Source organism: Zalophus californianus, chromosome 5, assembly GCF_009762305.2.
Source record: "Zalophus californianus isolate mZalCal1 chromosome 5, mZalCal1.pri.v2, whole genome shotgun sequence".
Lineage (NCBI taxonomy): Eukaryota > Metazoa > Chordata > Mammalia > Carnivora > Otariidae > Zalophus > Zalophus californianus.
The window spans coordinates 2,798,787-2,825,009 of record NC_045599.1 but is presented as its reverse complement, the minus strand read 5'-3'; the positions used below and the strand labels follow the sequence as shown (position 1 = coordinate 2,825,009).

The 26,223-nt window shown below is 36.5% G+C and overlaps 1 protein-coding gene and 1 pseudogene across 1 annotated transcript; both read left to right on the top strand.

Annotated features, from left to right (window-relative positions):
* LOC113928642 overlaps positions 1-9,421 on the top strand; it is a 29,857-nt pseudogene extending 20,436 nt beyond the window's left edge.
* A 2,684-nt stretch (positions 9,422-12,105) lies between these two features.
* Positions 12,106-13,051, top strand: LOC113928451 (olfactory receptor 1C1-like). The gene is given in 2 exon segments (XM_027604384.1): positions 12,106-12,294; positions 12,296-13,051. Coding segments are annotated over 2 exon segments (945 nt in total).
* The last annotated feature ends 13,172 nt before the right edge of the window (positions 13,052-26,223 follow it).

Below are 26,223 nucleotides of genomic sequence, written 5' to 3'. Positions count from 1 at the left end.
GAAAATACTTTGTGAAGGTGTCTATTTAAATTGTGTATTTTCCAGAAGCATAGTTCAAAAACCACAAACTTGAAGTTTCACTAAAGGAAAAAAAATCCCTGTTAATGTTACATTTTGATGCTATGCAATAATTGGGATTTAATTTGGTTCAAGTTCTTGGATTTCCTCAAAAGGCATACATACTAGTCACCAACAAAAGGAAGATAATTTTGAATTCAGATTTACTGATTTATTTAGTACAATGAACATTTTAACAATTAAATAAAACTTTAAACTTGAAGCTAAGGTTCATGAAAATGATTGTGTTAACCAATTTTAGTGGCTGCAAAAACTACACAACTATCAGTGAAGGTTACATTCTTTTTCATTTTTATTAGAGCTAACTACCACACAAAGAAAGGACTTAAGAGAGCTACTTTAGCTGAATTTGTGTGGTGAGTTTTCCCCCTAGTGTGGAAATACTTCACTCATTCAAAAAGAGCCTGTCTTTAGATGTCACTGATAACATCAGTTTCTGCATGAAGAACTTGAATTTTTAAGCTGGCTTCATTCAGTATCTGTGGGTAGCATGTGCCCCAGTGGAAATTTAGTTGAAACAAGTAAATGTATTTCATTCTTTTTTAATAAATCCAATTGAGTCACCAATACATGTTTTCTTCTTATGGGACACTTAGGAATATTCTGTCATAGCTCTGTTATTCCAGTCCTGGAATCACACAGGCAACTTGAGTTCAGAGCATTTATCCCCCCACACACTTGGGCATAATTAAAACACCACACACTAATTTGATAAAAAGAAAATAAAACAACTTTAAAGAGATGTCAGTAATTAAAATAATGAGGTAGGACCTTTTAGTCTAATACAACTTTTTGAGAATGATATATCTGATGATATAACGAGCCATGATTATTCATGGGGCTCGTTAAGCTAACAAGATAACTGAGAAGCATTTGGAGTTCTTAGAGTTCTGTCTCCTGGGTTTCCTTTCCTAGATTAATTATGATGCATCTGGCTAATATCACCCAAAAGAGCAGACATCTAATGCAAGTAGGAATCCTTTGAGAAATCGAGAGATCAAAAAGTGAATGTAGCTGTGAAACAAAGAAAATAAGAAAAACATCTCAATGCACTGTAGGAAAAATATTCCAGGAAAAAAAAAAAAGAGCGGGTTAAAAGGTGTTGGAGTGATTCTGGTGAGAGGCAGAACTTGACACATTGCACTTCAAATATGTGAATTAGATAATTCTATTATCCCAATCACAGTCAATATTGTCAAGAACATGATAAAACATCAACAATTTAGTTTATTAGAAAGATGATTTGATTGGATAGACTCCCTTTTAAATTTATAGATTAGGGAATTCTTTCAGAATTTTTTTCTTTTATTTAAATTCAATTAATTAAGATATAGTGTATTATTAGTTTCAGAGGTAGAGTTTAGTGATTCATCAGTTGCATATAATAAAGTGCTCAATCCATCAGATGCCCTCCTTAAAGCCCAACACCCAGTTACCCTATTCCCCAGTCTCCTCCCCTTCATCAACCCTCAGTTTGTTTCCTAGCTTAAGAGTCCGTTATGGTTTGTCTCCTTCTCTGATTTTGTCTCATTTTATTCTTCCTTCCTTCCCATATGATCTGTCTTGTTTCTTAAATTCCACATATGAGTGAAATCATATGATAATTCTTTCTCTGATTAACTTATTTTATGTAACACAATACCCTCTAGTTCCATCCAAATCATTGCAAATGGCAAGATTTCATTTTTTGGTGGCTGAATAATATTCGCGCACGCGTGTGTGTGTGTGTGTGTGTGTGTGTGTGTGTGTGTGTGTGTGTGTATCACATCTTCTTTATCCATTCATCTGTCAATGGACATCTGGGCTCTTTCCATAGTTTGGTTATTGTGGACATTGCTCCTATAAACATTGTTATACACATTTCTTGTTCTATATATTTGTCATTAATTGACTTTAAATATGCAATTCTTGGGGTATACACCTTAATGTAAAATGTCCAAGAACACTGCCTTGAGGATCCCATGCTTGCTATTATGTCTATTTGATAATTCAAGTTTACAGAGAAATTTTAAAGAAAAACTTTGTTAGGTACTTAATTATGTTAATTGTGTATTAATCAGAATTTTTGATATAATCTTTCATTTACTTATCTATAAAAATGACAAAATAACAGTAAGTCTGTGTCATTTGTGTTTTAAGGCTTTTCCACTAAAAAAAAAAAAGAAGATGTACACACGTCACACCAGTCAGAATGACTAAAATTAACAAATCAGGAAACAACAAATATTGGTGAGGATGTGGAGAAAGGAGAACACTCTTACACTGTTGGTGGGAATGCAAGCTGGTGCAGCCACTCTGGAAAATAATATGGAGGTTCCTCAAGAAGCTAAAAGTAGAACTACCTTATGACCCAGCAATTGCACTACTAGGTTTTTACCCCAAAGTGCAGATGTAGCAAAACTAAGGGGTACCTGCACCCCAATGTTCATAGCAGCGATGTCCACAATAGCCAGATTGAGGAAGGAGCAGAGATGTCCTTCAACAGATGATTGGATAAAGAAGATATGGTTCAGATATACAATGGAATATTACTCAGCCATCAGAAAGAATGAATACTTACCCTTTACACAGACATGGATGGGACTGGAGGGTATTATGCTAAGTGAAATAACTCAGTCAAAGAAAGAAAATTACCATATGGTTTCACTCATATGAGGAATATAAGAAACAATGCAGAGGATCATAGGAGAAGGGAGGGAAAAACGGAATGGGAAGAAATCAGAAAGGGAGAAAAACCACCAGAGATTCTTAACTATTGGAAAGAAACTGAGGGTAGCTGGAGGGGAGGTGGGTGGGGAGATAGGGTAACTGGTTGATGGGCATTAAGGAGGGCAGGTGATGTGATGAGCACTGGGTGTTATATGCAAATGATGAATTACTGAACTCTACATCTGAAACTAATTATGTTCTATATATTGGCTAATTTAATTTAAACTAAAAAAAAAGTTGTTGGAAATTTGGGGATATGATGGATAATCAATGAACTTGACTGTGATAATGGTTTCACAGGTATATGCAATCCATCAAGTTCTGTATATTAAAAATCTACAGTATTTTCCGATGTCAATTATACCACAATATACTGGGTTTTTTTTTCAAATAATCTATATTTAAAAACTTATCTATTTAGGTGACACTTATTGCATGATCAATAAAATCATTTAAAATTCTAATCAAAAAATCATAATCTCTTTACCAAATAAAGTCTAGCAACTGTGTACCTGGAGTCCATGTATCAAATCACTGTGAATTGGTGTTTGGTAGTAAGTAAAACCTTTGACAAGAAAAAAAAAAAGGAATATCCATATACATTTTTTTAAAAAGAAAGGTCTGTATCTGAAGGTTATGTACAGGATAATTTCCTTAATCTTTGAGATGCAACTCATCTATAAGTCATTATTTTATGTTCCCCCATGTCCAATTATTCTTAATTAACTTTTTAACTATTTCCAGAATTGTTTCAATTTATTTCACCCTTATTAATACTGGCTTAGTTCATGCCTTCAATAATTTATTTTATTTAGTTTTAAGTAATCTCTACACCCAACATGGGGCTTGAACTTGAAGATCAAGAGTTGCAACCTCTATGAACTAAGCCAACTGGGCACCCTGTCTTCCATAATTTCTTAATTATCAAAAATTTCCTATGAATTAATTCATTAAAACATCCTAAACTGGAGATATGGTATTGTCATTCTAGAAATTAAACTTCTTTGGGAGACATTGCTAATAGAATTTAACCTCCCTTCGTCAAATGACTTTAGAAGTATTTGGTGTCTGCTCTTAGCAATGACTAATAGATATATTCCCTTTTTTTCCTCTGAGGAAACATTTTATTGAGTATAGACAATGTGGCAGTCATTATGCTAGACTATGAGGATAAGACAGGAACGATCCCTGCATAACACTATTAATTATATTCAAAATATAAACATATAAATAACTAAAAAATCATGTAGAGATGCAGGGTTAGCATTTACATTGGGTATTTTGGACTCTCAGAGAGTTTCACCTAAGACATTCAAGAAGGTTAAATATGTCTGCAGAGTGCTGTTCTCAAATAAGGTTTAGAAAAATGATCTGCCCTTAATATAATCCTCCCCAGCACCCTAACTGTGTCTCCTTCCTTGTGTTGTCTTTCTCCAGAGTACTTACCACCATCCAATATGATACACATTTCCTTTCTCTCCCACAGAGATATAGAGGTAATATGGGAGCAGGAATGTCTATCAATCTTATTTACTACTACATCTCTAGTTCTTAGAACATGAATGACTATATTAGTAAAGATCAGAAAACATAAAATATATTACCTCCAAACCTGAAAATACTATAGCCACTGAGTTCCCATTAGCCTCTCTGATAATCAAAACTTCAGGGTCGTGGTGCACCATATGGAGCACCAACATTTAGCATGATGTTATTGAATATAACATAAGAACTCTCTTTATGAGAAACATTCAAATGTTTCAGGATTCCATGCAGGTGGGCGTTTCCATTCACCCAGTGTGTACCAAATGTTTATTTATGGTATATATAAATAGAGATAGAAGTAGTTAACAACTTCAAATTTATGAATGCTTCTGTACTGTCTGGAGGGCAGAAGAAGCCACATTTTATTTTATTTTTGTTTTCTTTTCTTCTTTTCTTTCTTTTTTTTTTCTTACCATGAGGCAGGGTTGACAATTATTTTAATAACTAAAAATTCACATGGATTCTTGCATGTCACTGATGGATCATGTGGATTTTGATGCCAGGATGGAGATTATCTCAGTTAATATAATCTGTTTTTCCTAAACAGAAAATAGTGCACAAATCCAAGATGCTAGGGGTTTAACATAAATTTTTAGGCAATGTCTGAAATTTAAAGAATATCAATCAGATCAGCATACTGTTAATCCTACTCAGCGCAGAATAAGAAATTGTGAAGTGTCTCTCACCAGACATTGATTACATTGTGACAATCAAAACTCCCAAGGCATTTTTTGATGTTGTATAAGAATCTCTGCCACTTACAGATGCATATAAGATATACAACTATCTCTCCCCCGGGGTCCCAAAAATAAAATTACAGTGATAGGCCTGGGTCATGGTTGATATTTTGGACTCTGTATATTCCCTCAACCAACCCTCAACAGAATGACTAGGAGGAGGAACTCCCAACAACAACAACAACAACAAAGAACCAGAGACAATGGCCTCTCCTGCAGACATAATAGATATGGATATAAGAAGATGTCAGAGACTGACTTCGGGGTAACAATTATGAAGTCAATAGCTAGGCTTGAGAAAACTATTAAGGCAATATACAACCTTTAAGGACAGAAAGGAGAGTTAATCTTGCCAATCTTAAAAATGCTATGAATGGGATGCAACCTAAAACTGGGTACTCTAACAGCTAGGGCAAATAAGGCAGAAGGATGAATTAGTGATCTAGAAGATAAACTGATAGAAAGAAAGGAACAGGAGGAAGTTGGAGACAAACAGCTTACAATCCATGAAAACCGACTTAGAGAAATCAAGGATGCCATGAAACTTTCTGATGTCAGAATTATTGGGATCCCTGAGTGGGTGGAGAGAAGAATAGGACTAGAATGTATATTTGAGCAAATTGTAGCTGAGAAATTCCCTAATCTGGGGAAGGAGACAAGCATTAGTGTCCTAGGGCAGAGAGGATCCCTTGCAAATCAATGAGAATAGACCAACACCCCAGCATATAATAGTAAAACTTGCAAATCTTAGAACCAAAGGAGCTATCCTGAGAGCAGCTGTGGGGAAGAGATTTCTTATATATGGAGGGAGGAACATCAGAATAACATCAGACCTATCCACTGAGACCCGGCAAGCCAGAAAGGGCTGGCAAGACATAATCAGGGTACTAAATGAGAAGAATATGCAACCAAAAATACTTTATCCAGCAAAGCCATCATTCAGAATGGATGGAGAGATAAAGAGATTCCAGGACTGGCAGAAACTGAAAGAATATGTGACCACCAAGCCAGCCTGGCAAGAAATACTAAGGAGGATTCTATAAAAGAAAAAAGAACCCAAGAGTCACTTAGACTAGAAATTTACAGAGACAATCCATAGAAACAGGGAGTGTATAAAATATAGGATGGCAATAAATATGTATCTTTCAGTAGTTACTCTCAACATGAACAGCCTAAATGCTCCCATGAAACTGCACACGTTTGCAGATTGGATATGACAAGATATGACCCATCCATATGTTGTCTGCAAGAGACTCATTTTGAACTTAAGACACATCCAGACTGAAAGGGAAAAGATGGAGAACCATTTTTCAGCCAACAGACCTCAAAAGAAAGCTGGGGTAACAATTCTTATGTCAGACAAATTAGAACAGAACAATGCCCCAGCATGTAATACTAAAACTTCCAAATCTTAGAACCAAGGAAGCCATGCTAAGGGCAGTTAGGGGGAAGAGATTTCTTATATATGGAGGGAGGAACATCAGAATAACATCAGACCTGTCCACAGAGACCTGGCAAGCCAGAAAGGCCTGGCAAGCCAGATTAAGGGTAATAAATGAGAAGAACATGCAGCCAAGAATATTTTATCCAGCAATGTTGTCATTCAAAATGGATGGAGAGATAAAGAGCTTCCAGGACTGGCAGAAACTGAAAGAATATGTGATCACCTAGAAAACCCTGCAAGAAATACCAAGGGAGATTCTATAAAAGAAGGAAGACCCCAAGATTAATATGGACCAGAAATTTAGAAAGACAATATATAGAAACAGAGACTGTACAGACAAAATATGGCAATAAATACATATCTTTCATTAATAACCCTCAAAGTGAATGGCCTAAATGCTCCTATGAAGAGGCACAGGGTTGCAGATTGGATACAGATTCAGAACCCATCCATATATTGCCTACAGGAGACTCATTTTGAACTTAAGACACCTCCAAACTGAAAGTGAGGGGATGGAGAACAATTTTTCAGCCAACGGACCTCAAAAGAAAGTTGGGGTAGAAATTCTTATATGAGACAAATTAGAATTTAAATCAAAGACTGTATTAAGAGATGCAGAGGGACACTATATCATTCTTAAAGGCTCTATCCAATGAAAAAATCTAATTACTGTAAATATCTATGCCCCCAAAATGGGAGCAGCCAACTATAAGCCAGCTGTTAACCAAAATAAAGAATCATATTGATAATAATACGGTAATAGTATGAGATTTTAACACTCCACTCTCAGCAATGGACAGATCATCTAAACAGAAGATCAGCAAAGAAACAAGAGCATTGAATGACACATTGTACCGGATGGACTTCATATATATATATATATATATATATATATTTATATATATATATATATATATTTATATATATATATAAAACATTCTAACCTAAAACAACAGAATACTCATTCTTCTTAAATGCACATGGAAATTTCTCCACAATAAACCACATACTGGGTCACAAATCAGGTCTCAGCCAATACCAAAAGACTGAGATTATTTCCTGCTTATTATCAGACCACAATATCTTGAAACTGAAACTCAATCACAAGAAAAGATTTGGAAGGAATTCAAACACTTGCAAGTTAAAGACCCTGCTGCTAAAGAATGATTGGGTCAACCAGGGAATTAAAGAAAAACAAACTATTCATGGAAACCAATGATAATGAAAACACTTCAGCCCCAAACCTATGGGATACTGCAAAGGCAGTCCTAAGGGGGAAATACATAGCCATCCAAGCCTTTCTCAAAAAACTAGAAAAATCCCAAATGTACAAGCTAACCTTACATCTAAAGCACCTGGAGAAGGAACATCAAACAAAACCTAAACCAAGCAGGAGAGGAGAAATAATAAAGATTAGAGCAGAGACCCCAAAATAGAAACCAGAAAAACAGTAGAACAGATCAAAGAACCTAAAAGCTGGTTCTTTGAAAGGATTAATAAGATCAATAAACCACTGACCAGACTTTTCCAAAAGAAAAGAAAAATGACCCAAATTAAAAAAAAAAATCATGAATGAAAGGGGAGAGATCACGACTAACACCCAGGAAATAGAAACAATTATTAGAAATTAGGGGTGCCTGGGTGGTTCAGTCAGTTAAGCATCTGCCTTCAGCTCAGGTCATGTTCCCAGGGTCCTGGGGTTGAGCCCCTCATTAGGCTCCCTGCAGCCTGTTTTTCCCTCCCCCTCTGCCTGCTGCTCCCCCTGCTTCTGCTCTTTTCTGTCAAATAAATAAAATCTTTAAAAAAAAATTATTACCAGCAACTATATGCCAACAAATTAAGCAACCTGGAAGAAATGGATGCCTTCCTGGAAAATTATAAACTACCAAGACTGAAACAGGAAGAAATAGACAATCTGAATAGACCAGTAACCAGTAACCAAATTGAAGTAGTAGCCAAAAATCTTGCAAAAAAAATACCCAGGGCCAGACCGCTTCCCAAGGGAATTCTACCAAGCATTTAAAGAAGAAATAATACCTATTCTACTGAAGCTGTTCCAAAAAATAGAAAAGGAAGGAAAACTTCCAAACTCCTTCTATGAGGACAGCATTACCCTGAACCCAAAATCAGGCAAAGACCCCATCAAAAAGGAGACTTACGGACCAATATCTCACCACTTAGATTTGGAGTTCTCCAGTCATGTTTATAATTTTAATTCCTTACTACCAGACCCAGAACACATTCTGATTTCCAATATCCACTGCCCCTAACACACACACACACACACACACACACACACACACACACACACACACACACATGAGGAGTGTATGGGGAGAGGCTCTGATTTTTTGGAGTCAAGGGTAAGGTGCCTAGGATTGTCTGGGTTTACTATTTACTAGAAAATTTAAAACATGAGTGGAAATTAGGATAAGTGAAATGTGGGGTCACTCAAGTGACCAGTTGTCTAGGTTACTCAGGGCTTTCTAAATGGGGGACTTCAAGGAGTAGTTTTGTTTCTTTTATAGTTGTTTAGCTAGGGGCTGTGTCAGGAAGCTGGCAATATATTTATTCAAGATGGATGTCTTCTAAATAGTTGCTTTGGCAGTGGAAAGCTTAATGTCAGGCACTTACACTACATTCCCTTTCTTTCTAACATTTAAGGTCTTAAAGTTATTGTAAATGTTACATGAAATAATGTGTAAAGCCACTTCATAGTGCACCACACACATTAATGAATTAATAATTAATGAGTTGATTTCTGTTTTTTTTTTCCAGCTTTCTAACATTGAAGTGTTTTCTAGAAGTCCGAGGACCTCCTACAAGAGATGTGCTAAAAGAACTGATGTTTAAAATAATTTCACAGAACCTGTTAAATTGGTCACATTATGTGAAACCTGAGGCATAAATTGTCACTAAATGTTGATGTAAATGAGTCTACATTATATTGTATCTTACAATTGATAATATAGAGTTTTTCTCCTGTGTTTGAAAAAATTATGTACATGTACACTATATATATAAATGTTTTATATATAAAGGTTATTTAAATGTATGGCATTCAAGTTGATGTTGGAGTTGGGTCATGGGGATTAAGGAGTGCACTTGTCATGATGAGCACAAGGTGGTTATGGAACTGTGGAATTACTATATTGTACACCTAAAACTAATATGACACTCTATGTTAACTACTTGGAATTAAAATGTAACTTAAAATAATGAAGACCCCACAAAGACTTTCTGTTTATATGGTTTACATCATCAATATTTATGAACTTAAAACTAATATTAAAGAAAAAATAATAAAGAAAAATATTTAAAAAATATTAAAATAAACAATTCACAAAAAAGATAGAATTCATTAGAAGATGAATCTGGAATTTTGTATAGCCTCTGGTGTGCTGACCTGAAGGGAGAAAATGGTGTCTTGGTTCAAGGCTTGTCTCTTTGTATAAGTAAAATTGTATATGTATGTAATTGTAATATATGTAAAATATATTTATATTTTAAGAAGGGAGTACTCCCACTCCCACAGTAATATACTATAATATACTATAATTCTCTGTAGAGTGATACGTGCTTATCTATATCTCATTATTCCTTCCTTTTTCACCCTCAATGAGGAATCTGAATGAGTGCACAGGCCCAATGGATATATAGTAGGGAGGAAATTTTTGATTGGTAAAACGTCTCAAAGAAGAAGATATGTGTCGATAGTTTTTAAAAATTTTTGCAGACATATCTAATGTGTTGATTCCCTAAATTTTAACATGTAAAACATTTTTAAATTAATCTGTTAAATATTTCAATGTCAGAGTAAATTTTTAATAAATCTTGGTTAAGAAAAAATTCTGGAATTAACATTATGTTCTATAGAAGAATATAGAAGTGTCTTCCCCAAAACCCCCATACTTCCTTGGCTTAAAATGGAGTAAGCACAATCATATGTGTGTGTGTGTATTTTATTCCAGAATTTTTCATTTACTTTTGTTCTCATAAGCACCATTTCATGCAAATTATACACAATTTATATGTGCATATGTTATATATTAAGTATATATACTACACAGAGTCATGTAGTGTGTGTGTGTGTGTGTGTGTGTGTGTGTGTGTGTGTGTGTGTGTATCTTACTAAGGATTTCAACATAATAAATCAAAATTCTGACAAAATATCACTGACCACAATAAAACAGGCAACAAAAACAACAACAACAACAACAAAAACAAATTGCTATGCTTGGTATAAGAGGGATAATTATGCGATTGAGGAAAATGGCATAGCTGACCTTGCTTGCAGTGAAGGAAAGCCATCTCTGAAAGGATATGCCTTACTCAAAGGAATGCATATATGGGGATTTATATTTCTTCTTAGTACAGGTTTTATCATGAAATGCCTCAGATTAGGTAAAAGGGATGCAAGAAAATTAAGTGAATTATAGAGGATTCAGAGCAGATAAATTTCTAAGGTTTAATTGTGGCTCATAATGAAGTTCGAATTCAAAATGTGGCAGAAACAAATGCACAGTACTGTGTTCTTTAGTATTAATTAACTGTATTTGTGTAGAAATGAAATGGTGCTCCTTGGAATCACCTTTAGGTGAGAATTTGAAGAGTGTAATGAGGGGCTGCAAGCAGCAAGATACTTTATGAAAAAATTAGGTGTGAAATAATATTCTTACTGCCTCTAGAGAAAGTAGTGTGCATGAGCTGCTGTGAGGAAGGGGGCTGAAACCCCCAGCCACAAACACCACGCTTCAGATGACTTTCCACAGTAACCAGAGGCTGTATCACATGACCAGAAAGAGACCAAAGAAATGGTAGTCAGCCCAAGGAAGAATTGTGCAAATGTTGTACTTATAAGAAGAAAACAAACTGAAATGAGATCTGTATCCATGGATATGGACATCAGATTGGGAGGAAAATTACTCATTGAAAGTAAATATTTCCACTGGGTTAGAGTACATAAATAGCATGCCTGATAAAGTAAGAATTGTAGGTGTAAAGTCAAAAATGAATTATATGATTAATATAGACAAAGCAACATTACTGGCACAATTTAAGTTATTATTCACAGAATTTGCACTTTTGTTTGGGGAAAGAAGCTATTATTTCTTGAAAAGAATAAATTATTATTTCTTGAAAAAAGCTTAGAGTCGGGTGTCTGAGTGGCTCAGTTATTAAGCATCTGCCGTCGGCTCAGGTCATGATCCCATGGTCCTGGGATCGAGCCCTGCATCGGGCTCCCTGCTCTGTGGGAAGCCTTCTTCTCCCTCTCCCACTCCCCCTGCTGTGCTCCTCTTTCGCTATGTCTCTCTCTCTGTCAAATAAATAAATAAATAAAGTCTTAAAAAATAAAGAAAAAGTTTAGAGTATTATGCCCAACCCACCTATGTGAATATACAGACAATATCATAAGCACAAGATGTAATTGGCAAGGAAAAGTAATTTACATGGTACTGTATTTCACACACACACACACACACACACACACACACACACACACACACACACACACACACCCCTGTAGGTGAGATATTTAACATTTCTGGTCTCCACAATTTAATATTTTCCTTTTCTAGATTTGTTGGGAAGATGGAAACAAGAAATCTAACAGTCATCAAAGAATTCATCCTTCTGGGATTTTCTGGATCAGTAGAGCAGCAATATTTCTTATCTGTGCTATTTCTCTGTATGTATTTAATGACTGTATCAGGCAACATGCTCATCATCATCTTGGTTGTTGGCTTTAACTCTCACCTCCATTTACCCAGGCATTTCTTCCTTAAGTAACTTGGCCTTTGTTGACATCTGTTTTTCCTCCTCTACTATTCCCCAAATGATAGTGAACATCTTAACTGATACACAGACTATTTCTTTTGTAGGGTGTCTCAGCCACTTTTTCTTCTTCATTGCTTTTGTGAATAGGGACAGCCTTCTTCTGTGTGTGATGGCATATGATAGGTACGTGGCAATTTGCCACCCTTTACATTATATTGCCATTATGAATCCCCACCTTTGTGTCTCGCTAGTGGCTGGGCTCTGGCTTGTCACCTATCTCCATGCCCTCTTACACACTGTTTTAATGGCACATCTGTCCTGTGCTTCCAATATCATGCACCATTTCTTCTGTGATCTCAACCCCCTCCTGCAGCTCTCTTGCTCTGATATATCCCTCAGTGTGATGGTTATTTTTATAGTAGGAGGTCTACTTGCTCTCACTCCCTTTATATGCATCCTCATATCTTATGGACTGATCTTCTCCACAATCCTGAAGATCACATGTACTCAGGGGAAACAGAGAGCTTGCTCCACCTGTGGCTGCCACCTATCAGTGGTGGTGGTGTTCTATGGCACAGCAAGTGCTGTCTATTTCAGTCCCTCCTCCTCTTTTGTCCCTAAAAGTTGAACAATTTTAGCCCTTATGTATTCATTGGTGACTCCAATGATGAATCCTTTCATCTACAGTCTAAGGAACAGTGATATGAAAAGAGCACTTCAGAAAATGATTTGTAAAAGTGCACGCTTTCAGCAGCAATGATGAATGCTCAAATGGCTGAATTAAACATTAGGGACATGGTAATAAAAAGTGCATTCCTGGTGATCATAATAACAGTAATAAAAGCAACTAACTCTTTTTTTTAAATTTTTTATTGTTATGTTAATCACCATATATTACATCATTTGTTTTGGTGTAGTGTTCCATGATTCATTGTTTGTTCATAACACCCAGTGCTCCATGCAGAATGTGCCCTCTTTAATACCCATCAGCAGGCTAACCCATCCCCCTACCCTCCTCCCCTCTAGAAACCTCAGTTTGTTTTTCAGAGTCCATCATCTCTCCTGGTTCCTCTCCCTCTCTGACTTACTCCTCTTCATTCTTCCTCTCCTGCTATCTTCTTTTTCTTTTTTCTTAAAATATGTTGCGTTATTTGTTTCAGAAGTACAGATCTGTGATTCAACAGTCTTGCACAATTCACAGCGCTCACCGTAGCACATACCCTCCCCAATGTCTATCACCCAACCACCCCATCCCTCCCACCCCCAACCACTCCAGTAACACTCAGTTTGTTCCTGAGATTAAGAATTCCTCATTTTAGTGAGGTCATATGATACATGTCTTTCTCTGATTGAATTATTTCACTAAGCATAACACCCTCCAGTTCCATCCACGTCATTGTAAATGGCAAGATCTCATTCCTTTTGATGGCTGCATAATATTCCATTGTGTATATATACCACTTCTTCTTTATCCATTCATCTGTCGATGGACATCTTGGCTCTTTCCACAGTTTGGCTATTGTGGACATTGCTGTTATAAACATTGGGGTGCACGTACCCCTTCGGGTCCCTACATTTGTATCTTTGGGGTAAATACCCAGTAGTGCAATTGCTGGATCGAATGGTAACTCTAATTTCAACTGTTTGAGGAACCTCCATACTGTTTTCCAGAGTGGCTGCACCAGCTTGCATTCCCACCAACAGTGTAGGAGGGTTCCCCTTTCTCCACATCCCCGCCAACATCTGTCATTCCCTGACTTGTTAATTTTAGCCATTCTGACGGGTGTGAGGTGGTATCTCATTGAGGTTTTGATTTGAATTTCCCTGATGCCGAGTGATGTTGAGCACTTTTTCATGTGCCTGTTGGCCATTTGGATGTCTTCTTTGGAAAAATGTCTGTTCATGTTTTCTGCCCATTTCTTGATTGGATTATTTGTTCGTTGGGTGTTGAGTTTGATACGTTCTTTATAGATTTTGGATACTAGCCCTTTATCTGATATGTCATTTGCAAATATTTTCTCCCATTCTGTCGGTTGTCTTTTGGTTTTGTGGACTGTTTCTTTTGCTGTGCAAAAGCTTTTTATCTTGATGAAATCCCAATAGTTCATTTTTGCCCTGGCTTCCCGTGCCTTTGGCGATGTTTCTAGGAAGAAGTTGCTGCGGCTGAGGTCGAAGAGGTTGCTACCTGTGTTCTCCTTTAGGATTTGGATGGACTCCTATCTCACGATTAGGTCTTTCAACCATTTGGAGTCTATTTTTGTGTGTGGTGTAAGGAAATGGTCGAGTTTCATTCTTCTGCATGTGGCTGTCCAATTTTCCCAACACCATTTGTTGAAGAGACTGTCTTTTTTCCATTGGACATTCTTTCCTGCTTTGTCAAAGATAAGTTGACCATAGAGTTGAGGGTCCATTTCTGGGCTCTCGATTCTGTTCCATTGATCTATGTGTCTGTTTTTGTGCCAGTACCATACTGTCTTGATGATGACAGCTTTGTAATAGAGCTAGAAGTCTGGTATTGTGATGCCAGCGGCTTTGCTTTTCTTTTTCAATATTCCTCTGGCTATTCGGGGTCTCTTCTGGTTCCATACAAATTTTAGGATTATTTGTTCCATTTCTTTGAAAAAAGTGGACGGTATTTTGATGGGGATTGCATTGAATGTGTAGATTGCTCTAGGTAGCATTGACATCTTCACAATGTTTGTTCTCCCAATCCATGAGCATGGAACGTTTTTCCGTTTCTTTGTGTCTTCTTCAATTTCTTTCATGAGTATTTTATAGTTTTCTGAGTACAGATCCTTTGCCTCTTTGGTTAAATTTATTCCTAGGTATCTTATGGTTTTGGGTGCAATTGTGAACGGGATCGACTCCTTGATTTGTCTCTCTTCTGTCTTGTTGGTGTATAGGAATGCCACTGATTTCTGTGCATTGATTTTATATCCTGCTACTTGACTGAATTTCTGTATGAGTTCTAGCAGTTTTGGGGTGGAGTCTTTTGGGTTTTCCACATAAAGTATCATATCATCTGCTAAGAGTGAGAGTTTGACTTCCTCTTTGCCAATTTGGATGCCTTTGATTTCTTTTTGTTGTCTGATTGCTGTGGCTAGGACTTCTAATACTATGTTGAATAGCAGTGGTGAGAGTGGACACCCCTGCCGCGTTCCTGACCTTAAGGGAAAAGCTCTCAGTTTTTCCCCATTGAGAATGATATTCGCTGTAGGTTTTTCGTAGATGGCTTTTATGATATTGAGGTATGTACCCTCTATCCCTCTACTCTGAAGAGTTTTGATCAAGAAAGGATGCTGTACTTTGTCAAATGCTTTTTCTGCATCTATTGAGAGGATCATATGATTCTTGTTCTTTCTTTCGTTAATGTATTGTATCACGTTGATTGATTTGCGGATGTTGAACCAGCCTTGCAGCCCAGGGATAAATCCCACTTGGTCATGGTGAATAATCCTTTTAATGTACTGTTGGATCCTATTGGCTAGTATTTTGGTGAGAATTTTTGCATCCATGTTCATCAAAGATATTGGTCTGTAATTCTCCTTTTTGATGGGGTCTTTGTCTGGTTTTGGGATCAAGGTAATGGTGGCCTCATAAAATGAATTTGGAAGTTTTCCTTCCATTTCTATTTTTTGGAACAGTTTCAGGAGAATAGGTATTACTTCTTCTTTAAATGTCTGATAGAATTCCCCTGGGAAGCCATCTGGCCCTGGGCTTTTGTTTCTTGGGAGATTTTGAATGACTGCTTCAATTTCCTTAGTGGTTATAGGTCTGTTCAGGTTTTCTATTTCTTCCTGGTTCAGTTTTGGTAGTTGATACAACTCTAGGAATGCACCCATTTCTTCCAGGTTATCTAATTTGCTGGCATAGAGTTGCTCATAATATGTTCTTATAATTGTTTGCATTTCTTTGGTGTTGGTTGTGAGCTCTCCTCTTTCATTCATGATTTTGTTGATTTGGGTCATTTCTCTTTTCTTTTGGATGAGTCTGGCCAGGGGTTTATCAATCTTGTTAATTCTTTCAAAGAACCAGCTCCTAGATTCGTTGATCTGTTCTACTGTTCTTTTGGTTTCTAGTTCATTGATTTCTGCTCTGATCTTTATGATTTCTCTTCTCCTGCTGGGTTTAGGCTTTATTTGCTGTTCTTTCTCCAGCTCCTGTAGGTGTAGTGTTAGGTTGTGTATTTGAGACCTTTCTTGTTTCTTGAGAAAGGCTTGTATTGCTATATACTTTCCTCTTAGGACTGCCTTTGCTGTATCCCAAAGATTTTGGACAGTTGTGTTTTCATTTTCATTGGTTTTCATGAATTTTTTTTAATTCTTCTTTAATTTCCTGGTTGACCCATTCATTCTTTAGTAGGATGCTCTTTAGCCCCCATGTATTTGAGTTCTTTCTGACTTTCCTCTTGTGATTGAGTTCTAGTTTCAAAGCATTGTGGTCTGAAAATATGCAGGGAATAATCCCAATCTTTTGGTACCGGTTGAGACCTGATTTGTGACCTAGGATGTGATCATTTCTGGAGAATGTTCCCTGGGCACTAGAGAAGAATGTGTATTCCGTTGCTTTGGGATGGAATGTTCTGAATATATCTGTGAAGTCCATTTGGTCCAATGTGTCATTTTAAGTCTTTATTTCCTTGTTGATCTTTTGCTGAGATGATCTGTCCATTTCAGTCAGGGTGGTGTTAAAGTCCCCCACTATTATTGTATTGTTGTCAATGTGTTTCTTCGCTTTTGTTATTAATTGCCTTATATAATTGGCTGCTCCCATGTTCGGGGAATAGATATTTACAATTGTTAGATCTTCTTGTTGGATAGACCCTTTAAGTAGGATATAGTGTCCTTCCTCATCTCTTATTACAGTCTTTGTTTTAAAATCTAGTTTTTCTGATATAAGGATTGCCACCCCAGCTTTCTTTTGGTGTCCATTAGCATGGTAAATTGTTTTCCACCCCATCACTTTCAATCTGGGGGTGTCTTTGGGTCTAAAATGAGTCTCTTGCAGACAGCATATTGATGGTTCTTGTTTTTTAATCCAATCTGATAGCCTGTGTCTTTTGATTGGGGCATTTAGCCCATTTACATTCAGGGTAACTATTGAAAGGTAGTAATTTAGTACCTTTGTATTGCCTGTAAGGTGACTGTTACTGTACGTTGTCTGTGTTCCTTTCTGATCTTTGCTGCTTTTAGGCTCTCTCTTTGCTTAGAGGACCCCTTTCAATATTTCTTGGAGGGCTGGTTTTGTGTTTGCCAATTCCTTTAGTTTTTGTTTGTTCTGGAAGCTTTTTATCTCTCCTATTTTCAATGATAGCCTAGCTGGATATAGTATTCTTGGCTGCATATTTTTCTCGTTTAGTGCTCTGAAGATATCTTGCCAGTCCTTTCTGGCCTGCCAGGTCTCTGTGGATAGGTCTGTTGCCAATCTAATATTTTTACCATTGTAGGTTACATATCTCTTCTCCCAAGCTGCTTTCAGGATTTTCTCTTTGTCTCTGAGACTCATAAGTTTTACTATTAGATGTCGGGGTGTTGACCTATTATTATTGATTTTGAGAGGGGTTCTCTGTGCCTCCTGGATTTTGATGCCTGTTTCCTTCCTCACATTAGGGAAGTTCTCTGCTATTATTTGCTCCAAGATACCTTCTGCCCCTCTCTCTCTTTCTTCTTTCTCTGGGATCCCAATTATTCTGTTGTTTCGTCTTATCGTATCACTTATCTCTCGAATTCTGCCCTCGTGATCCTGTAGTTGTTTCTCCCTCTTTTTTCAGCCTCTTTATTTTCCATCATTTGGTCTTCTATATCGCTGATTCTCTCTTCTGCCTCATTTATCCTAGCAGTTAGTTCCCCCATTTTTGATTTCACCTCATCAATAGCCTTTTTGATTTCGACTTGGTTAGATTTTAGTTCTTTCATTTCTCCAGAAAGCGTTTCTCTAATAACTTCCACGGTTTTTTCAAGCCCAGCTAGTATCTTTAAAGTCATGATTCTGAACTCTAGGTCCGACATCGTACTAATGTCCGTATTGAGTAGGTCCCTGGCTGACGGTACTAACTCTTGTTCTTTTTGCTGAGGTGATTTTTTTCGTCTTGTCATTTTGTCCAGAGGAGAATAGATGAATGAGAGAACAATATGCTAAGAGGTTTACAACGTCCCCAGAAAATATACTGTATACAAATCAGAAAAGACCTGAAACCAGGGGAAAAGAAAGGGAAAGAAAAAGAAAAGAAAGAGAAAAAAAGAAAAAAAAAGGATAAAACACAAACAGAACAATACAAAAAAAGCAGAATGTGATCAAATATGATCAGGCTAGTGCATAGATCAGTGCCACACACTAGATTTTGGGCGTATTTTGGTCTGTTAGAAAAAAGTGCCTCCTAAAATTTTAAAGGAAGAAAGACATATATGTACAAAATAAGGGTTGATACAATGAAGGGATAGAAGATGACTGTAAAGATGAAAATTATAAAAGATTTTATAAAAGGACTTCATAAGAAGTTGTTTGAAAAAAGAAAGAAGATTTAAAAAAAAAAGGAAAAAGGGAGAAAATGTGATCAGGCAGGAGACTAGAACAGAGCCATACACTAGTGATTTAGGGTATATTTTGATCTGTTAGAAGAAACTGTATCTCAAAATTTTAAAGAGAGAACAACTTATATATATATGCCAAAAATAAGGGTAACTAATATGAAGGGATAAAATATGACTCTAAAAATGAAAAATAAAAAAATTTTTTTTTTAAAAAGAGATTGATAAGATGTTGGTTGAAAAAGGGAAAAAAGAAAAAAATACAGTTAACAAAAATTAACTTTGATGAACTAATGAATCATGGTAAAAAAAAAGCATGAATTCTATGTGCAGTATTCCCCTAGCGCTGGAGTTCTCCCATTCTCCTTGATCGGTAAACTTGGTCTTGGCTTGCTGGCTGTTCGGGCTGATCTTCTGGGGGAGGGGCCTGTTGCTGTGGTTTCCAAATGTCTTTGCCAGAGGCTGAATTGCCCCGCCCTTGTCGGTCCGTGCTAAGGAAGCTGCTCGGGTTTGCTCTCAGGAGCTTTTGTTCCCTGCAAGCTCTCCGAACAGCCTTGGAGGACCAGGGCAAAAATGGTGGCCTCCCAATCTCCACCCGGAGGAGCTGAGAACTCGGGGCCCCGCTCCTCAGTGCGCCCACAGAGAAAAGCAGTCACTCCCTTGTCCCCGGTCTCTGGCCGCTCTCCGTGCTCACCCAGCCTGTGACCGAGCGTTGCTATCTGTGGCACCCGACCCCGTGTGGAGTCTCCAAACCCAGCATATCCCTGCGGTGCGTTCCCGCGCCGCTCCTCCCCGGGAAGGAAGGGGAGTCTCCCTGGATCTGCAGCCGGTTGGTCCCTGCTGGAGGAGCAGTGGCCCGACTGGGCCGCGGATCACAGTTTATGGCAACCCCAAGCTGAGAGCCCGCGCCTCGGCTCCGTCTCTGCAGCCGGCTTCCCCGCTCCGATACCTGGGAGCTCTGGAGCACTCAGGCTCCCCCGGTCTTTCTGTGACCCCAAGGGTCCTGAGACCACACTGTCCCGGGAGGATTCCAACCCCTGCTTAGCCACTGCAGCGACGTCCCTCAGCGGAGCCTTCTTCTAACAGTTCCGATTTTGTGCTCCGCTACTCTATCACTTGCCAGAAGTGGCCGGCGGAGGCTCCTCCCCCGCCGTCTATCCTCCCAAATATCGCCTCGGATTCACTTCTCCGCACGTCCTACCTTCCAGTAAGTGGTCGCTTCTCTGTTCAGATAGTTGTTGCTACTCTCCTCTTTGATCTCCTGTTGTGTTTGTAGGTGTTCAGAATGGTTTGATCCCTATTCAGCTGAATTCCTGAGACCAGATGAAATCTAGGTCTCCTACTCCTCCGCCATCTTGCTCCGCCCCCCAGCAACTAACTCTTAATAAATGTTTCTTTTACGCTTGAAATGGTGATAAACACTTTATATGAATTACCACATTTAATCATAAGAGAAATTATTTAGATAAAATTATAAACCCATTTTTCAGATAAGGAAAGTGAATCTTAGGGAAATTATAAAGTGTACATATTGCAACAGTTTATAAGTAAAGTATCTCTGACACAGTAGAAATATATCCTGGTGAAAATTGTCAATCTCTGTACTAAATTTCACAAATATTATAAATTAAGATAAATGGCTCTGGACTTAATCTTTATGAGCTCAGATTGAAATTAAATGGGCATGGACACAAATGCTAGCTTCACAGTGGGATGCCTAGTGGAATGGCTAAGCTCTTACATTCCTAGTTTTTAATGCAAAGTAAAGAATGCACATTCTCATAAAAATAAATAAATAATAAATTGAAGATGTGACTTGTAACGTGCAGTTTTGCCTAATCAAAGTGAATAGGTGTTTCATATTTGTGTAGTTAAAATATGTGTCCAAAAATTTAACTCAATCCTCTACTATACGTTTATATATAGAAAATTGTTTAGGTTATAGTTTTAGGTAGAGGACACTAATAGGGTTTGGTGGTATCTGTGATAGGCTTTCAAATATACATGTAAATTTTGGACTTGTTACATTATCACCTTAAGCCATCAGGTTTTACATTACCAATGGTTATTCTTCTAGTAAGAAATAATATTATATTATTTATTTTATCATTTTTCTTGTTAGGGTAGTTTACTTCTCTTTATTAATTTGTGTTTCCTTTCATCAGTATTAAATTCTTAAATCAATTTTTGCAGACTCAGAGTAAAGCTCAAAATATTTAACAGCTTCCCACAACCAAAATAGTGTTGTAACTCAAGTTACCTGACATTTTTATTTTACAAATATCTAAATATTCAGCTGAGATGTCACAACTACATAACAGGGGAAATTTGATATCATTTTCTCATAAACATTTCACAAAATTTTACCTGTCTGATGGTGAGCTTCTGCAAAAATCATGAAACAAATGTGAGCACATAGGAGCTATCAGTAAGGGAGAAGGAAATGATAGTGATTGTTGAGAGGCTGGAAGTATATATGCAGCAGTCTACACCATATACCATGGATTCTTTTTGAAACCAGATCAGGAATTATAAAGGTAAATTTACACAAATGTGTTACTTTTACTACTGTGTAGCATGAACCTGATGCTTCATAATGCATCTAGTGTTCTCCAAACTTGCCATGGAAAGCAAAATTCCACTTAGTCACTGAGACAAGTAAATTTGACTCATAAGAATGAAAGATTTTGGCTGCTATCATATTTTACTAGTTTAAAGGATGATCACAAGACACAGGAAAAACATGCAGTCTGTTAACATTAGTACAGCTCACCAGCCCTTCTTTATCCTATTAAAATGGAACACGATCATGATGTATCTTTCTATTTGTTTGTGTCATCTTCAATTTCCTTCATCAATGCCTTATAGCTTCAGAGTACATGTCTTTTATCTCCTTGGGTAAATTTAATTCTAGGTATTTTATTCTTATTGATGTAATTGTAAATAGGGTAGTTTACTTAATTTCCCTTTATGCTACTTTTCTATCATTGTACAGAAAAGCAGCAGATTTCTATTTATATTAATTTTGCTACCTGCAACTTTACTGAATTCATTTGTCAGTTCTAGTAGTTTTTTGCAGGGAGTCTTTAAGGCTTTCTATGCACTATCATGCCATCTGTTTAAATGAGGACATTTTTACTTCTTCCTTACTAATTTGGTTGTGATTTATTTCTTTTTCTTGTCTGATTGCTTCATCTAGGACTTCCAGTGATACGTTGAACAAAAGTGGTGAGAATGGACATCTTAGTCTTATTCCTGATCTTAGAGGATACCTTTTAGTTGTTCCCCATTGAGTGTCATGTTAGCTGTTGGTGAGGATGTGAAGAAAGGGGAATACTTATGCACTGCTGGTAAGAATGTAATTTGATGCAGCCAGTATGGAAAATTGTATGGAATTCCTCCAAATATTAAAAGTAGGAATACAATATGATCCAGTAATTTCACTTCTGAGTATTCACCCAAAGAAAGCAAAAACACTAATTCAAAAATATATATGCATGCCTATGTTTATTGCAACATTATTCATAATAGATAAGATATGGAAACAATCTAAGTGTCCATCAATAGGTGATTGGTTAGAGAAGATATGGTATATATATGCAATAGAATATTACTCAGTGATAAAGGAAAATAAAATCTTGCCATTCACAACATGGATGGACCTAGAGCATATTATGCTAAGTAAAATAAGTTAGACAAAAAGACAAATACCACATGATTTTACTTGTATGTGGAATCTAAAACAAACAAATAAAAAAATAGAAACAGATTCATAAAAAAGAGAACAATCTGGTGGCTGACAGAGGGGAGGGGATGACAGATGAGCAAAATACATGAAGAGGATCAAGAGGCACAATCTTCTGGTTATAAAATATATGTCACCAGGATGAAAAGTATAGCGTAGGAAATACAGTCAATAATATTATAATCTTGTGTGGTGACATGGTAATTGCACCTACCATGATCAACATTGTGTAATTTATAGCTTTGTTCATTGTTGTATCCCTGAAACTAATGTATATCAACTCTACTTCAACTTAAAACTAAAAAAAAAAAGGGCCATGAGCTAGATTTAACATATGATGTCTCCAAATTGTACTTGAGGGATATTATATTATGCAGAAGGAGTTACTTGGATCAAGAAACTGCTTCACTTTATACTGTAATGCCTATATATTTGGCCCCTATATGTTTCAGAAGCCTTGTCTATATATCCATTAATCTAAATGTATTTACCATAAACAACCTAGAGAAATGAGGTATACCCTCTTAAAGACATTCTGTAAGTAAGAGTTTCAGTTACCCTTCTGCTAGAAATTACCATCAGAAGATCTCATTAGATTAATTACAAAAGAAAAAAGATTTGACCTGGTTATTTCTTTTTACTTGTGTCATGAAAGGAGGAAAGATCGGGTACAGACTCAGCTGCTAACCTTTCCTTCCCAGCCAGGCATAATACCAGGCAAATAAGAACAGTAGATGTCACAGATGATTGCTTGAGTGACTGGTTTGCAGTTAGAATGTGAGTTTAAATATCCCAAGAAATATAAGATTGCTAGGGCAGTTTTGATAAAAAATGAAAAGTTGTTCCTTTTCCTAGTTTCTTAGCTTTTATTCTCTGTTACCACTGTACTAATTTCTATAACAAAGAGAAGACTTAGAATATAAACAAACCAAGCCATATACAACATAAAAATGAGTTATTAATTTTTATCTCTTGAGCTTTAAACTCATATTGTAACAATTAAACAAGTCTAATATAAAAAGGAAAAAAGATGAAAAATTAAACAGTTTTGGAGATATAACTATAGAAACACCAAAGAGAAGAATAGATGTAAGAATTAATTAATTCACTAAAAATATACATGTAAATACCCTCTGAAAATATTTTTTAAAGATTTATTTATTTATTCATTTGAAAGAGAGAGAATGAGAGTGAGAGAGAGAGAGAGAGGTCACATGAGGAGGGGAGAATCAGAGGGAGAAGCAGACTCCCTGCTCAGCAGGGAGCCCGATGCAGGACTTGATCCAGGGACTCCAGGATCATGACCTGAGCCGAAGGCAGTCGCTTAACCAACTGAGCCACTCAGGCGCCCACCCTCGGAAAATATTAACAAAAAAGTTAGACTATAGATGTCTTCAGTGTCAGTAGCTTTATTACTTTATATTTCACAAAGAAGAAAGATACAATTATATTGTAAATTTTCTAAAGTATTGAATAAGCTATAAATTCTATTGATAAATTAGGAAAACTATTTGAAATACATGTAAATCTAGAGGAAGCAAGAACTATAACCCATTATAGAGAGATTTTCATTGTGGTATCTAGCATAATTTATCTGATTATAAAAATTTGGTGTTCTAACGTGGCCAAGCTTCTAAGAATTTTTTGAGAAAATTTCACTGTAAAGAAATATATAAATATAAATCTCATCTTTCAATATAGAATCCAATACTGTTCATATAACTTATTTTTACACTAAACAAAATTAAAGAAGATAGGGATGCCTGGGTGGCTCAGTCAGTTAACTATCTGCCTTTGGCTCAGATCATGATCCCAGTGTTCTGGGATCAAGTCCCGCATCAGTCTCCTTGCTCAATGGGGAGCTTGCTTTTCCCTCTTTCTCTCACTCCCCCTGCTTGTGCTCTCTCCCTCTCTGACAAATAAATGAATAAATAAAATCTTATAAAAAGAAAATTAAAAGTGTTCTTAGTATCTATCAAAAGGGATGAGACTTTCTATTCCAAGTTTATTAACATATTAGATATAAAAATAATAGTACAAATCCTATATGTGGACTTGAAAAGCACCTATGACATATTGTTTTGTGAAAGGAAAAGTGAACTAAAGAGCATGGAGGGATTCATATCATCTTTGTAAAATATGTGCTCACAAATTTATATTTTTATGTTAAAATATAAAATATATAGTTGAAAAAATAACAAAGTAACTCTAGTTATTGGGATCATCGACATTTTTACAATTTCCTTCATCTCTGACTTCAGATTGAATTGTTAAAAATTTTGTCTTTATATACCATAAAAGCAACTCTTTTTTCATTTTATTTTCCATCCACTCTTTTGTAGATATCATATGCTTCACCCAAACAGAATTACTTCCAGATCTTGGAATCTGTCATTATGCATTAAGTTTTTCTGGTTATCATATGCTTTCTCTCCTTATAATTCAGTAAAAATCATCTCACCTTCCTATCCTTCACCCTCCAAAATTAAAGTTTTCTGTCTGCCAGTAAAATATCTTTGACTGCCATGTTTCTTTACCTCTATTGCATCCTCTATTTATACTCATCACAGAATTTTTCACACTAGTTGTTCATATTTTGTCCTCTCCTCAGCTCTTCTTGGCCTGGAATTTTAGACATTTGGTCATAATTTTCTATTTAAAAATTTCCTCTTCCTAAACACTACTGCTTTGGTTTTCCTCTTCTTAGTTGCCCCCCCCCAAAAAAAATATAAAATTTCCAGCCTTCCATTACATAATGAAGGTTTTTTTTTTTTTCCACAACTAAGCAGACATGTTATAACAAGGACATTACACAGAGATACATTTCAGCTGGTAGTGTGTTTAACAGGATGCCCATATATCCTAGTGACTTTTATCAACATACCCATCAGATAATCCATGATATAACAATATCATTGCTCCAATTCTTAGGGGGGAAACGTGTTGATAAAGTCACTTATTATTACCACAGGAGAAGTGTGTAATTGGAGAACAGAATTTGTTACATTGTGTCATGTTGCAGGCAATAGTTTAATATTACCAAAAAATGAAATGTATGTATGAAATTACATTAGCATTTTATTAACCCAGATAGAATCCACTTGTGCAGAGCAGTGTGGAACTTATTCTAGATATTTCTGTATACAAAAAGTGTCATGTCACATGGATTCTTTAAATCAAAATAAATCTGATGGTGATAAGCACAATGTGTTTCTGCCAGTATGGTGAAAAATCGATTTATGGTCGTTACTGGGTGTCTTTGTTCTTTCTTAGAATCTAATGCTCCCTGGGTATAGATAAAGTCTTTTTTGTATGAGAGCAGTAGGAATTTTTATATTTGCCACATCTTATGGTTCTCCAATCATGGTGATCTGTGCCAAGGCCAGGAAAGTCTCCCTACTCAGACACATGTGAAACTACCCAACCCCTTTTCAGGTCATTCCAAAGCACTGACAGATGTCCACTATCACTGGATCAGAAAGATTTTTCTACTCCCTTGTATTTGAGGGGATTTATTTTTTGATTAAATAATTTATGTATATTTTACATAAATAGAACTGCAGGTATTTTATGAATACAGCTGAACACATTTTCACAAACTTCACACACCCATGTAACCAGCATTTAGAACAAGAGATTGAACAAATCACACCCCGGAAC